Source organism: Sceloporus undulatus, chromosome 1 (genome assembly GCF_019175285.1).
Source record: "Sceloporus undulatus isolate JIND9_A2432 ecotype Alabama chromosome 1, SceUnd_v1.1, whole genome shotgun sequence".
In the NCBI taxonomy this organism is placed as follows: domain Eukaryota; kingdom Metazoa; phylum Chordata; class Lepidosauria; order Squamata; family Phrynosomatidae; genus Sceloporus; species Sceloporus undulatus.
In genome coordinates this window covers 29019964-29033300 of record NC_056522.1, presented here as the reverse complement: position 1 = coordinate 29033300, position 13337 = coordinate 29019964, and the positions used below count along the sequence as shown (strand labels likewise).

General features: G+C 37.8%; 1 protein-coding gene across 2 annotated transcripts in view; it reads left to right on the top strand.

Moving 5' to 3' along the window:
- Positions 1-12602, top strand: part of PPM1B (protein phosphatase, Mg2+/Mn2+ dependent 1B) — a 78979-nt gene extending 66377 nt beyond the window's left edge. Inside the window, exon 7 of one of the 2 annotated variants that reach the window (XM_042445923.1) lies at positions 7824-12602. In XM_042445923.1, coding sequence (XP_042301857.1) covers positions 7824-7853 — 30 coding nt within the window. In that variant the 3' untranslated portion in view covers positions 7854-12602. Of the gene's footprint in view, positions 1-6157; positions 7790-7823 lie in introns of those variants that run through there. The other variant, XM_042445922.1, reaches the window with a different exon arrangement.
- The last annotated feature ends 735 nt before the right edge of the window (positions 12603-13337 follow it).

Here is a 13337-nt window from a genome sequence, read left to right as displayed (position 1 = left end):
CTCCACCCGAGGGGTTGATGGTGCTCTCAACCAGGAGTACATCTACCTCAGCGGCCTTGACCACTAGCGCCTCCCTGTCAGATATTTGCAAGGTGGCCACATGGAAGTCGCCTTCGACCTTCATAAGACATTACAAACTGGATGTGTCTCAGTCCGCTGAGGCGTCATTTGAAAGGAGGTTCCTCCAACAGATTGTGTCGAGGGCCACAGTCTCCTAGCAGCACCTCCCTCCCAGTTCGAGAGGGCTTTTGTAAATCCCAGATTACAGGAGGACAGGACCCTCTCTGCTGGGAAAAGGAACGTTGGGTACTTACCGTGACACGTTCATTTCCTGCAGAGAAGGGTCCTGGCATCCTGCCCACCCGGGTGCTGCCTGCGGCCTCCGACCCTAGCTGCCTGTTGGTGGACCTGCCTTGTTCTTCTTCTTGTTGCTGGATTGGTTTTTCTGAGTTCTTGTTTGTTCTTGGACTAGTTTTTTCTAAGGTGTTCTAGTTAACCCTTAGCTGATATTACTAAAGTTCAGTTCCTTGATTACCTTACTAGTCGCTTGGCTTGTTATTGACTGAGGCTCAGGGGGGCTAGCTCCTCCCTATATAGGGGCCGGTCTTTTGTTTATTGTCCCTGCCTACAGGAGCAAATAGGAGGAGCTAAACCCAGATTACAGGATGCCAGGACCCTTCTCTGCAGGAAATGAACGTGTCACGGTAAGTACCCAATGTTCCTTTTTACACTGGTTTTTGCTGTAAATAGTACAGCAAGAGAATTTAGTCAAGACCTATATGTTATTTGTAAATCTTACATAGATGTTCTTTTTCAAAGGCAGGGAGAGTGACTGTTTTTCTTCTATGAAAGTCCTTTGGACTTTCTGATGTCCTATAATAAGTAGACTTTCAATTACACCACTGCTGTTGCTACAACTTCTAATAATAATATAGTAGTTTCAAATGTACATCCTGGATTATAGTTGTGGCAGAGCTAGAATCTCCTCAGAGACATAAGTGACACGACAGGCAGGCTTCCCAGGGATTGCAAGTTTCTTATTGCTTGAAGCAATGGCAGTGATCTGTATTAAAAATAATAGTGTCAGTTTCTGACTGCCAGACGGCTAACAGGCTTCGCTGTTGTTTATAATGCTTTGCTGCTGCTTTACAGAACCTGAATTTTTTTCTTGGCAGTTTATATAAAATCTATTGTGGGGAGCTCTGTTTTTTGTTTAAATCAGTCTCCAAACCCATATTCTTAGTAAGTTTGCAAAATTTAGCATACCACATTTACATTGTTCCATGCTGTGCCGTTAGGGTAAGCTTGCTGACTTTACTGTGTGACTAAAATAGAAAGGGTGTTTTGAGCTACATATGATGGAACCATAGCAATGTATTCTGGGCCCAATGTTGATCTGGCAAGCTGTGTGCTGTTTTATTTCTAGTGCTTTCACAGGTGTTATGCTCCATTAAACCACTCTTCATGTATGCATATGAATTATAAATGGTTATAAATGCAGAATAGATTATAATTTTATGAAAGTTCTAAGAAGTGGCTTTCTTTCTTTTAGAAATTAGGTTGTATAATTATATTAATGTGAACAGCTTAATTAAAATGTAGTAAGAGCACATGAACTGTAGTCAGTGAAATAAGCATTCCTAAGTTTGTTCATTTTTTAAAATAAAAAAACCCCTATATTCTGCATAGGATCTCAGCTGTAGTCTTGAAATGTAATTTTAAAGTTTTGTAGACCATAGGAAAAAAACCACATACACACAGTGGGTGTGTTGCCTGAAACGCTGGAACTGTGGGACTCCTGGTTTGTCTTGAATGAACTCTGCTAGTGCACACTGATGACACCTGCTTGTAGCACAGCAGTGAAACAAACCATAGCACTTCTTTGCTTTACAGTTTATTTATCGTGTTGTCTGACAATGGACAGTTTCACTCCTCTGGTTTGTTCCCTCCCATCAGAGGAGAGAACAAAGCTAAAAACCAGTGCTGGATTCTTTCTCTGCATTGTTTAGGAATGAACAAACTAGAGAAGGCAAGCTGCCCATTGGAAGACAACACAGTAAACCATATTCAAAGCAAAACTCATTGGTTTGGTTTGTGGCTGTATATTAGCTGCAGTTTTCATAAGGGGGAGAAGCTGAATACTGCCTGTTTATTACAGGCCGGTTTGCCATGGATGTCAATGTCATACAAACATGTATACATACAGATATGTGTGTTCATATTTACATAAGTGGTGTTAAACACCAGTATGTGTGACTGCATTTTTGCCTTTTAAGGATATATATGTTTACACCTTCCCCTTAGGTATTAGGGATGAAATGAATTGGAGCTCCTTATTTCTACTTTCATGGATAATGTCAGCATGTGAACATCTTCCTACTTTTCCCAAAGTACAGCAAACTGCCTTAAACTTTCAGAGCTTTGGTCCATTTAGTTCATTATTGACTGTAGCAACTAATTTTGTATCTTCATGGTTTCAAGTAAGCTCTTTCACAGCTCTAACAGAAAATGCTAGGAACTGACTCTTAGATGTTGCATGCAGAATACATGCTCTCCTACTGAGACGCAGAGCAGAAATAGCAATTTCCTCCCAGTGTGGGTTCTGATCTACATAATAGCATTATTGGACCATCCAGTCCAATAATTTCTCTGCTTTTTGGACTGTAGTATCTCTGGAAATCTGATTGAGTGTTCCCACATTACTCTAAATTTCGAGATTTTGTGATAGTAAATAGAGCTGTGGTAAACTTAGAATGAGCCAGATGGAAATTTGGAGTATGTACAGATTTCCCAATTCCTGATAAAGGGGTTCAAGATGTATCCTGCTACATGGAGTTTAACAGACTTCTCTCAAATGCTCGTTCTGTTCTTATTTGCATGCTGTAATGGCAGCTTACTTATGTTAGATTTAACCTTATGTTAATATATCCCCAGTTTATGCTTGGTGCTTTCTAAAATAGGATGCTGCTATATCCTGCAGTATTAGAATTGTTATTACTTGCAGTGTTCAATCCCACTGTCTAAGATATAGTACAAGGTCATAGCCTGTCTGCATAATACTAGGAATTCATATTTAAATGTATGCATTTCATTAAAATGTACCCATTTTAGAAAAAAATAAGAATAATTCTCGAGAAGAAATATGTGTATTCACCAGAATACCAATTTACTAAGAAAACTAATATTCTTGAGCTATTCAGAATGTCCTTGTCTTATTTGTTCCAGTAGCTTTCCTTTCTTGCAACCTAACTTTCTGCTTAACTTAAATTTTTTGTGACTCCTTTGTAACGTGACCAAATTCTACAAACATAATTTCTTATTACAGTTGATCATTACAAATCTGATGCCTTGTCAGATGCAAAGTAAATGCATGGCATTGTGTTTTCTGTGTAACTCAAATCTAGGAGAAACTTCAGTCTGACTTTAGTGACTGCTTTGAAGAGGTAGTATTAATGCTTCACTTTTCCTGAGTGGGCTGCTTGTTGTTTTCAGTGATGCAGCACAGTGATAGTTGTTGAAATTCCCTATAACATATTCTTTTTGGAACTAGATGCTTGACACAACTTTTTATGTACCTCAGCTCATTTTATCTTATTTTCTTTCCCATTGGAACAGAAAGTTCTGCCTTTATACCAATTCAGGTAACTTTATCCATCTAAAGTGTGTAGGGCTGGGAAACTGTGACCCTATGGCCACATTCACCCCACTCGAGGCTGTCTTTGAGGCCATCAACTGGCCAGAAAAGTTGGCTCTCCTCGGAACATCCAGGAGAGACTGTTTACCTTTTATATTGGTAAGTGCTCCCCACACTATTAAAAATGAACAACCCCCCCCCCCCAAACAGAGGTAGATGGCTGGGGAGGAATTTAGACTTTTTGGCAGTTTGTGTGGCTCCTGCAGGCTCCATTGAACAGAAAATTGCTGCTCCTCCCCTCCACACACACACACGCACACACACTGCACTGGACCTAGGTGATTAATTAAGGAGTCCTGGTGGCACAGTGGTTAAATGCTGATACTGCAGCCACAACATTGTAAGTTCAATCCTAGAGGAGGGCTCCATGGTCCACTCAGCCTTCCATCCTTTCATTGGTTGGTAAAATGAGTACCCAGCTTGTTGGGGACAATTGGCTTACACATTGTAAACTGCTTCACTGATAAGCAGTATAGATATGTACTTGCTATTGCTAATGTCTGTGTTGAGTGGCCCTTCTGGAGGGTTTCTATTGAAACTTTCTGAGACTTTCCCTGTGCAGTGCTTGTGCTCCACTGAACTGTGGTTCCTCCCTATTAATCTTGGCACAGTCAACAAAACAGGAATATTGTACAGCTAAGGTAAAGGTAAAGGTTTCCCTTTGAGGTTGTCAAATTGTTACTAACTGTAGGGGGTGGGGTTCATCTCCGTTACTAAGGTGAAGAGCCAGCGTTGTCAAAGACAACTCTGTGGTCATGTGGCCAGCAAAGACTTCACAGAACTCTGCTACCTTTCCACCAAAGTGGTACCTATTGATCTTCTTGTACATTTACATGCTTTGGAACTGCTAGGTTGGCAGAAGCTGGGATTGGTGACAGGAATTCATTCTGTCACTTGGCTTTTGGACCTCAAACTGCCAACCTGCTGATCTTGCAATTGTCAGAATCAACACCTTGCTTAGCCACCGCATCCCTAGTTAGTTAGGTCACCTAAAACTCTGTAGGGTAGCATTCCATGTTCTGGGTTTCAGGTGTCACAATATCTCAAGAAAATAATAGTATACAGATCTTCTCTTCCCACCCCACATTCAAAAACATATGAAGGTGAGATTGAAAAGGTAAGAATGAAATTCAAGAAAGTTACATGGGTGAGGAGTGCGGAACCCTCTCTATCATTTCTTTTCCAGACTCTTTCTTTCCTGAAAAATCTGTTGAACCAGTTCTCTACATGTTCTTTATTGCTTTTAAAAACATGTCCTTACTCTTTCTATGTAATAAGATAAGATACAGTGTGAGTCGCCTTGGGTTCCTTTTGAGGGGAAAAGGTGGCATAAAAATGACATTAATAATAATAATTCCATGGCTTAAACTCTCAGAATTAAAGTCAATTTTTCACTTTAGTGTGCTGTAAATTTTTAAACTATGTTTGTTTTAAGTGTTGTAAATTGCTTTGACTCCCGAATGAGGAGTTAATATCATTAAAAAAAAGCCATGGTGAACCAAAGTGCTGTCTTAGGTCAGCATCCTGTTTTACACAGTGGACAAATGCCCAAGCAGGATATCAGAACAGTTGTCTTCTCCCACAGTTTTTCCCCTGCGTCTAATACCCAGAAGCATATTGCTTCTTATCTAGGAGCAAGATGTAACATCTCGACCATCATGGAAACCTTATGCTCCATCAGTGGGTCTGGTGTCTTTTAAAAGCTGACAACTTGGTCTTAACTGTCTCTACTGGTAGCAAATTGTGTATTTCATTTGCTTTGTGGAATACTTTTTTCTGCTCTGAATCATTTATCTTTATTAAGTGACTGGCATTTATCTTTATTAAGTGACTCCGGGTTCTCTAGGAACACTTTGAAATCCTAATCGTCAGCAGGACTTAAATGAATTATGGAATAAAAATGAGTTTTTAGCACTGTCTCTCAGAGAACTAAGAGCTCCATGTACTTTTCAGATGTATTAGCTCAGACCTCTGAATGAAGTATGTGGTATTCTTATGAATGAATGCAGTTGGCAGTAAGCTTTCCATTAGCAATTTCATATGGGTCATTTGATTACACCTGAAATATATTTCTGTAAAGAACTTAAATGGCAACTCATTTTACTTAAGCTGTTCACAGTCTTAACGTTGTATTTTAATGTGTTTCTAAATATCAGTGATGTATATTTTAATGCTCCAAATTATAAATGATATCCAGACATCTACATCTGACATAGGTGAATATCATTGATGTACATTAGAGGGCTGAATATAAAGACTTGGTTCCATATTTTTCTTTTTCAGTACTTGTAAATTTCCATAAATATAAAAACACTCAATGAACATCTGTAAATATTCTTGCCAAGACACATTAAGACTAGTTGAAAGTTTTATTTCTAGCTCATAGCTTGTCTATTATACTCAGTACTTTAGAAATACTTCAGGCTTTAACATCTGATTCTGAGGTCTTGAATCTTAAATAAGGACCCTGGCGATGCTGCAGAAGGTGGAACACAGGGAAAGTTGGTGGAAGCTTTGAGACAAGTGAGAATTACTCATAGGGCGAACTACCGCCACCTTCTGGAGGACATGCTGATTAGTTACAGGCTAGCTAAAATGCAGGGAGAAGATTGCTCTAATGCTGAATCAGCTGCAGCAGCCTCAACTTCAGATTCCACTGATGGATCCAGTAATCAAGAGAAAACCTCCAAAGCAGAATGTGAGCACCAGCTTGCTGAAATGCAGAATGCTAATGAAGATTCAAAGATGAGAGATGAACATTGTGATAAAAAAATGTAACTCGATTTTTCAGAGTTGACTTGATGGTTTAGCTATTATATCTTCGGTTTCTTTGTATTTGTTACACCTTAGAGACTTAGCTTTTTTCAGTTTTATGTATCTAGACTACTCACTTAAAATGGTATTCTGTGTGTTTGGGGGGGAACTCTTTTCAGAGAACCATAGCCATTTATGAACTGTAGCTTGCACAGCATTACCACTGCTTGTCTTCTGCACACATGGCAGGAAGCAGAGTGCTTTTATGTTTGTAGAGACTGGTGAAGAGGTTTGTGTGGTTTTAAGTCTTGATAGTACTGAGCTGGAATATGGTATCCTAAAAAGAATGTCATGTTATAAATGCGTGCCAGTGATGAAACACATTACTTTTATGGTTTTTTAAAATAAATTTTGGTAGAGCCTCAAATTGTGATCCAACTCTAGCATTTATGGTTTGTGATTATACCTCCTTTTCTTTCATTTAATATAGTTATGTAGATATTGCATGAGTATATTTGACTTGTGAATAGTTCATGTCAGTGACATATTAGTTTCTTTAAGTTAGGGCATGTTATCTTAGATATTAAAATATGATGTTTATATTAGGCTGTAAATTTAGACTACTTAGTATGTACACAATTTTCTAAGACTGTATTGAGAATGCACACAGCACTATGTATCCAGTGGATAAAATGTACTGGCGATTAGTGTTTAGTTTCATGAGTTATTGTTTAAGACCAAATAAAACATGTGTGGAATAATATGAATGCATATGGACTTTATTTTAAGCAGCTTTGGTGGTATAAGCTGTCACCAAAAAGAACAGCAATAAACTATGTTTAAATATTTATCATGTGTTAAGTTTTACAACATGTCAGAGTGATGAAAGTCATAATAATCAATTTCTAATTCAATTGATGCAAATGGATCCAAGCAGAATTAATATTGAATTTACTAGGATTTTTTTCTTTTTATAACCCACTTCACAGTGTAAACAGAAAACTATATAAGTGATAATGTAAATAGCTACATATTTTACCTCTAGATCTCTCCTTCTCAGATGTGGTTGCTGCATCTACTTTTGTGTTCTAAAGCCTTTAATTGAATGTCCACCATTTATGCCAGACTTGCTTGGCCACTGTTTCAAGTTTTGTTTCTGACAGTATGTTCTACCACTACATTACTAGCCTGCGACAGAAAGCAGTGGCAGGAATGCTGCTTCTATGAGGTTGTAAGCCTCACATGAATGAGGAAATGAGTACCAATTTCTTCTCTTCTGTGGATGTCTTTTCTAATTTGCAGTTCAGGAGAGTGTGGATTTCATCTTTCTTGACGTCAGTAGAAGACTAACAATTTTCCTCTTCTTTTCCTGTAGGGTGCTGGCGATCTAGAAGATCCGTGGTAGCCTTACAGATCTGCTAATATGCTTTTGAATCAGAAAAATGGGGAAAAAAACTTTTAATCAGTTTTCTTCAGTACAAGGGAAAAATTCTGGTGGATTTCCAACATTATGTGAAATGGGCAGAAAGAAATTATTAGGATTTTCCATCATTTGTTGATATTTGTGTTTTCTGATATTGCCACTCTTAGCATTGCCTGTACTACAGTATTTTTACCAGCCTTGGGCGTATTGGTTACACCTTTATGGAGCCTGAGCCCTAAAAACCAAGGAAGGAGTAATGCTGGGAGCACATCACTAAATGTACATAAAGTACCATGGGATTGTAGTTGTACTCTGAAGACACACTATGGTTTAACAAAACTTAACAGTACGTGCACACTTGAGTGCAAATAATTGTAACGAGACACTTACTTCACCTTACCAAGATGGAAGGCTTTGCAGCTCTGGGCTTGGAAATCATTTCAGTTGGGCAATATGCTATAGGATGTGTATTATTGTTTTTTAATTTTCCAGTTTTACCAGACTGTTAGGTTTTCCCTACAGTGCCCAAATTGTGATATGTTGCCTATTGCTTGCTTAAGATAAGGTGTATTTGGCAATAATATAAGGAGATTTTAGGCATCTAAAACCAATAAGAATTTTACGCATGTGTATAACACATCCTTAAACTCTTGCTAGAAAAAAAACTTTTTAAACCAAACAACTTAATTTATGATTAGTTGTATTTGCTTTGACATCTCACTCATTGCTGCAAGTTTTTTAATGCTGAATATTTGCCTTTATTATAATGTAAATTGTGATTTTGTTCTAAATGTGGTTTTCTATAGTTTTTTTCCTTTGATTTCTATCAGCTTAAAAGAGAGGTCTTGTGTAATATGGGTATAATTTTTAATTGTTTGCATTATTTACAAAGTTCAAATTATCACTTTGAGATTACTATAAATACAGCTAAAATTATCTATTTTAAATCTAAGAAAATATTAGAGATATTTTCATGGGTTCAGTGACCTTTCATTTTATAAGCAATGGGCATGGTACAGAGTGGCCGTCATGTAAGGTACTTGAAGATTCTTAGTTTAATTCTATTTTTGCAATAACCTTATTTTTTTCTTAATTCTTTTGAGTTGTGCATGTATTGAGTCCAGTTAATGCTGAAAGTGGAGAAGAGTAAAGTATTTATCTAAAAAAATAAATAAATAAAAGCTATTGGGGAGGGGAAACAATGAATGTATCCATCTGTACATGATTTACATGCTGTGGATGCCTTGTAAGCATTTTCCTATTTGTTTAAACTGTGTTTCAACGAGGATGTAATTGTCCTTGTGTGTAGTTTAAGCTAATGACAGTCATCAACTGGTTTTGTGTGAAATAAAATTCATGGTATTTTTCTGTAACTTTCCCCCTCCTATATACACACTTGAGTGTAAATCCATGTACACTCAACAACCTGGTGCCTGTAGCCAGCTTTCCCAATCATTTGGTTCATTGTGTATCTGATTTGGGGAGGGGGGGTCTAGAAGAGGATTAATGCCACAATATATTTTATTTATTCATTAGATTTTAGCCTTGTAAGTTAAAAGTGTTCTAAATGATGATGTTAACAGGTATTTGTCCCCTACTGGTTTTCTTTGGGGGGAGGGAGGGGTGTTAAAAGTTAGAGAATGAAGAATGCAAAATGGTTTATTGTTCAGACTGTCTACTCTGGTCCAATCCTGTACTGATAGTACCTTCCCAGTATGATATTGTGATGTTTCATACAATACAGTGAACATAACCAACTTGTTATCTTCAATAAAGGATTGCTAAAACAGTGAGAGGTGCTATTTTGTCGGAAAGGATATAGTGACAAAAAAAGTGTTTGCTTCTAGAATTGTAAATATTGTTTGCTTGTTTGCTTTTATTTGATATGTGTATTCCTGTGGTCTTTGACCTATAAGAGCTTCAGAACCTATGTCTGTATTGCAATCTTTGGTTTAAAACAATAATTATCTGTTGGTAGTGCACATATTAAGACTTGTCACTTTGAAATTAATTTGGTCCAAGATATTATAGAGAAAAATTGAACTGCAGATGAAATAAGCAAAAGGAGGTGGTAGTGCATGGTAACATGTTGGTGGAAGGTAACCTGTGGCATCTTCAAAAGTACTACTGAAGATTTCTGAAAAATGCTGTGGTGATCTTCAGACTACTGAGTATATATGGCAGAGGTTGTAGAAACAAAGAGTTTCTCAAGGAGGAAGAGGGGGAAAGGAACTGAATTATTGCCAGCACTTGTCTTATACTTTTCACAGAAGGGGTGATAAGTGTACTGTTAAATGAGCTAGATCCATGTATAGCAGCATCAGGCTGCAAGTGCCTATATTTCTGATCTAAACTGTTTTATTGGATGCCAAAGTTTGCCTCTTATACCTGATGGAGGAATACCATATGAATCATTGTTCTGCATTTTCGTTTGCCATATCTTACTTGGTTCCACCTGACAGCATACCTTATTTCTCTTTTTTCACTCCACAATAAATGTTAATACATCAGCATTATTCCCTCATTCTGGGGAGGAAATGTGTTGGTGTTGGTACTTAATGGCTTCGAACCAGACTACCGAACATGAGGTTCTCTTACTGGAGCAAGGTGGTGAGCCTTTCTCCTTCTCTCTATGCCTCTTCCAAATGCTGTTTTGGGGAATTGGGGAACCTTCTAGAACAGCATGGGAAGTAGTACCAAAAATTATTGGGGAAGGAGGAATTGGCAGAGATCACCTGTTCTTCACTCTTTCAGCTGGAGCCTGGGTTGTCTTCTCTGTGGATAGAAATATTCCTTCTTTTTGAGAAAGGGATGCTGAATCAAACAGAGTATATTTGAAGTTGAAGGCTTTCATGGCCAGCATCCATAGTTTTTTGTGGCTTTTTCGGGCTATGTGGCCATGTTCTAGAAGATTTTCTTCCTTACGTTTCGCCAGCATCTGTGGCTGGCATCTTCCAGATGCTGGCGAAACGTCAGGAAGAAAATGGCCACATAGCCCGAAAAACCCACAAAAAAACTACAAACAGAGTATAATTTGAAGGCTGTCACTAGATCGCAAGATTCATTGTGTTCACCACCGTGTCAGAAATCAGATTAAACTACATTGTCAAATTCTTACAGACCAAGACAGTAAAAAAAGAAAAATCAAGGACAAGTTGTGCACCCTAAATTCTTTACGAAGAGAACTTTTATAAATGGCTTGTTAAGAAGAGGTTGCAATTTTTAAGTAATTTAAAATGTATCTAGTTAAATATGGCATTGGTTCTTAACACATTTATAATGACTCATAATTGTTCTCTTAAAACGCTGTATTGTGGCACATTTAAGTTAAACTTAATTGCCCTACCATTTCATATACGGTCCTGTCTCATTCCCATATGATGACATAAGGCGGTTTGCAGAGAACACCTTGAGATATCTTGGTTATTGCTCTTTATATAAAAGAGTACAATTGGACTTCCTTATTGCTGGAGTAGTCTCAGCTAATCTCAATCCAGAGAGCAGCTTTCTGGGATGTGTATTTGCCTTATCTGCAGACCATCAGTTCTGTTGAAATGTGATCTTAAGCTATATCTTGGCTTACTTCCAAATCAGCCCTCTCTTCTTAATGCCTACTTACCACCACTGTTCGCTGTGCTTGGTTTGAAATGGCCAGTAACTAGATGTGCAGATCTGAAGCAAATTAAATTCAGAGTAGCAAGCAGCCTAATGCTTTATCCCTGTGTGTATGTTACTCAGAAGTAAGACCTATTATTTACAAATAGCCTTTCAGTGTGAGATATTTTTCTTAAAGTAATTGACAGTGTAACAGTGACAGACTAGTAGCTCTGTGATGGCAACTTGATATTCAGATAGCTCTGGGTTATGAGCACTTTAGGTGCAATGGCAACTCAGTGTGTTGAAGTGGTGGGTTCCCCGCCTTCTACTTAACACCAATGTAAACTGTTCCTATTCATTTATGGCAGCTTTGTGAAAATTTTGAGATTTATGTGATGCGCTGTTGCCTAAGATTTAGGTTGCCATGTGGAACAGCCTGCCAGGTGGCATGGATTTCTGACAGGCATCACACTGCTGATTGGAGCATAGCTTCCACCAAGAAGTGCTCACTAATCCCAGTTGCTCAATCTTTGGTTGATCTCTATTCAGCTGGCTTGATTGGCTGTAACTGCCAAAGTTGCTCAGTAGAGTTGCAGTAAATCTAACTTCTTACTTGTTCCCACATCACAGCTATACCTTTCTTTTCAAAGTCAAAGAATAAAAAGTATTATGTGCTTACATAACAAGGAAGATCAAAGTAAGGTCAGCTGTTGTGCTTGATCTGGATTAATCCTTTAATATAAAGAATTGTGTTGAACCCAAAGGGATGAGAAATAATAGCCCAGTTTTTTTTTTTAAAGGGTGTCTTTTTGCTTTGTCTGAATATGTTTCATTTTGGCATTGTAGAAAACTCATCTGTCACCATTAATCTTGCGTCCTCACAATGATAGCACTGTTGAGCTTCTTCATAGGTTTTGCTTTCGCTTTCCTCTCTTGTGCTCTTTATGATCTGTAAGCACCACCTGAACAGTTAGTTTATGTAGTTCGCTTAAGATCTATTTATTTACCAAACCCTGTACCCTACTCCATTTAACGAAGTTGTAACATTCTCTGTGATGCTTGGGGTATCTGTAACTTTGTGAAGCTGCTGCATGTCAGTCTGTTCATAAGTATAAAACATTACTTGTATCATAATTGATCCTATTTGGTTTTTTATTCATGGTGTTGATTCTTAAATGGATGTATTTTGCATTCTTAAAGTAGAAGGGTATAGTTGCTTGTCTAACACAACAGAGTCTACTGGGCACTGTGTTATTTCAGTGTCAGAAAGCTGCAGACGGTGTGTATTGTTGAACTAGAACACAAGACCTTTAGCTTCTTAGGGTTTCTTACACTGTGTGCACCATGGAGCATATACAACTACATCAAATGGCATGAAGGCTTATTAAAAATCTCAGATGCTCTCATACTTAATAGCACTCCTGAAGAATTATCATGGCATAGTCTGCTTTTAATCCTGTTGGTCCTAATATGGATGATAATTCTGTCATATTCTTGATGCTGGTTCCAGACCTCTTAACCTGTTGACAAAATGGCCTTTATAACTTAATATCCACACTAAATTGAGCAGGGAGTCAGTCCTGTACAAAGTTTATGATATGCTGGTTTGAGTCCTAGAATTACTTTGAAGCGGGTTTATAGAAAGTGAAATAAAAATGGTGCATTTTCTTTGTACTTCATTCATTGCTGCTGGAAAATATTTCCCTAGAAGAAGGCAGCTGAAAGCATTAAAAACAAGATAAGCCTGTTGCACCACCTAATTCAAAGGATCTTGTTTTAGATTTAATGTTTATATTGTCAGAGTTTACCAACACTAGGCAAATTTAGTCTCCCTTATCCAGAATTTCAAAATCCAAAACATTCCAAAAA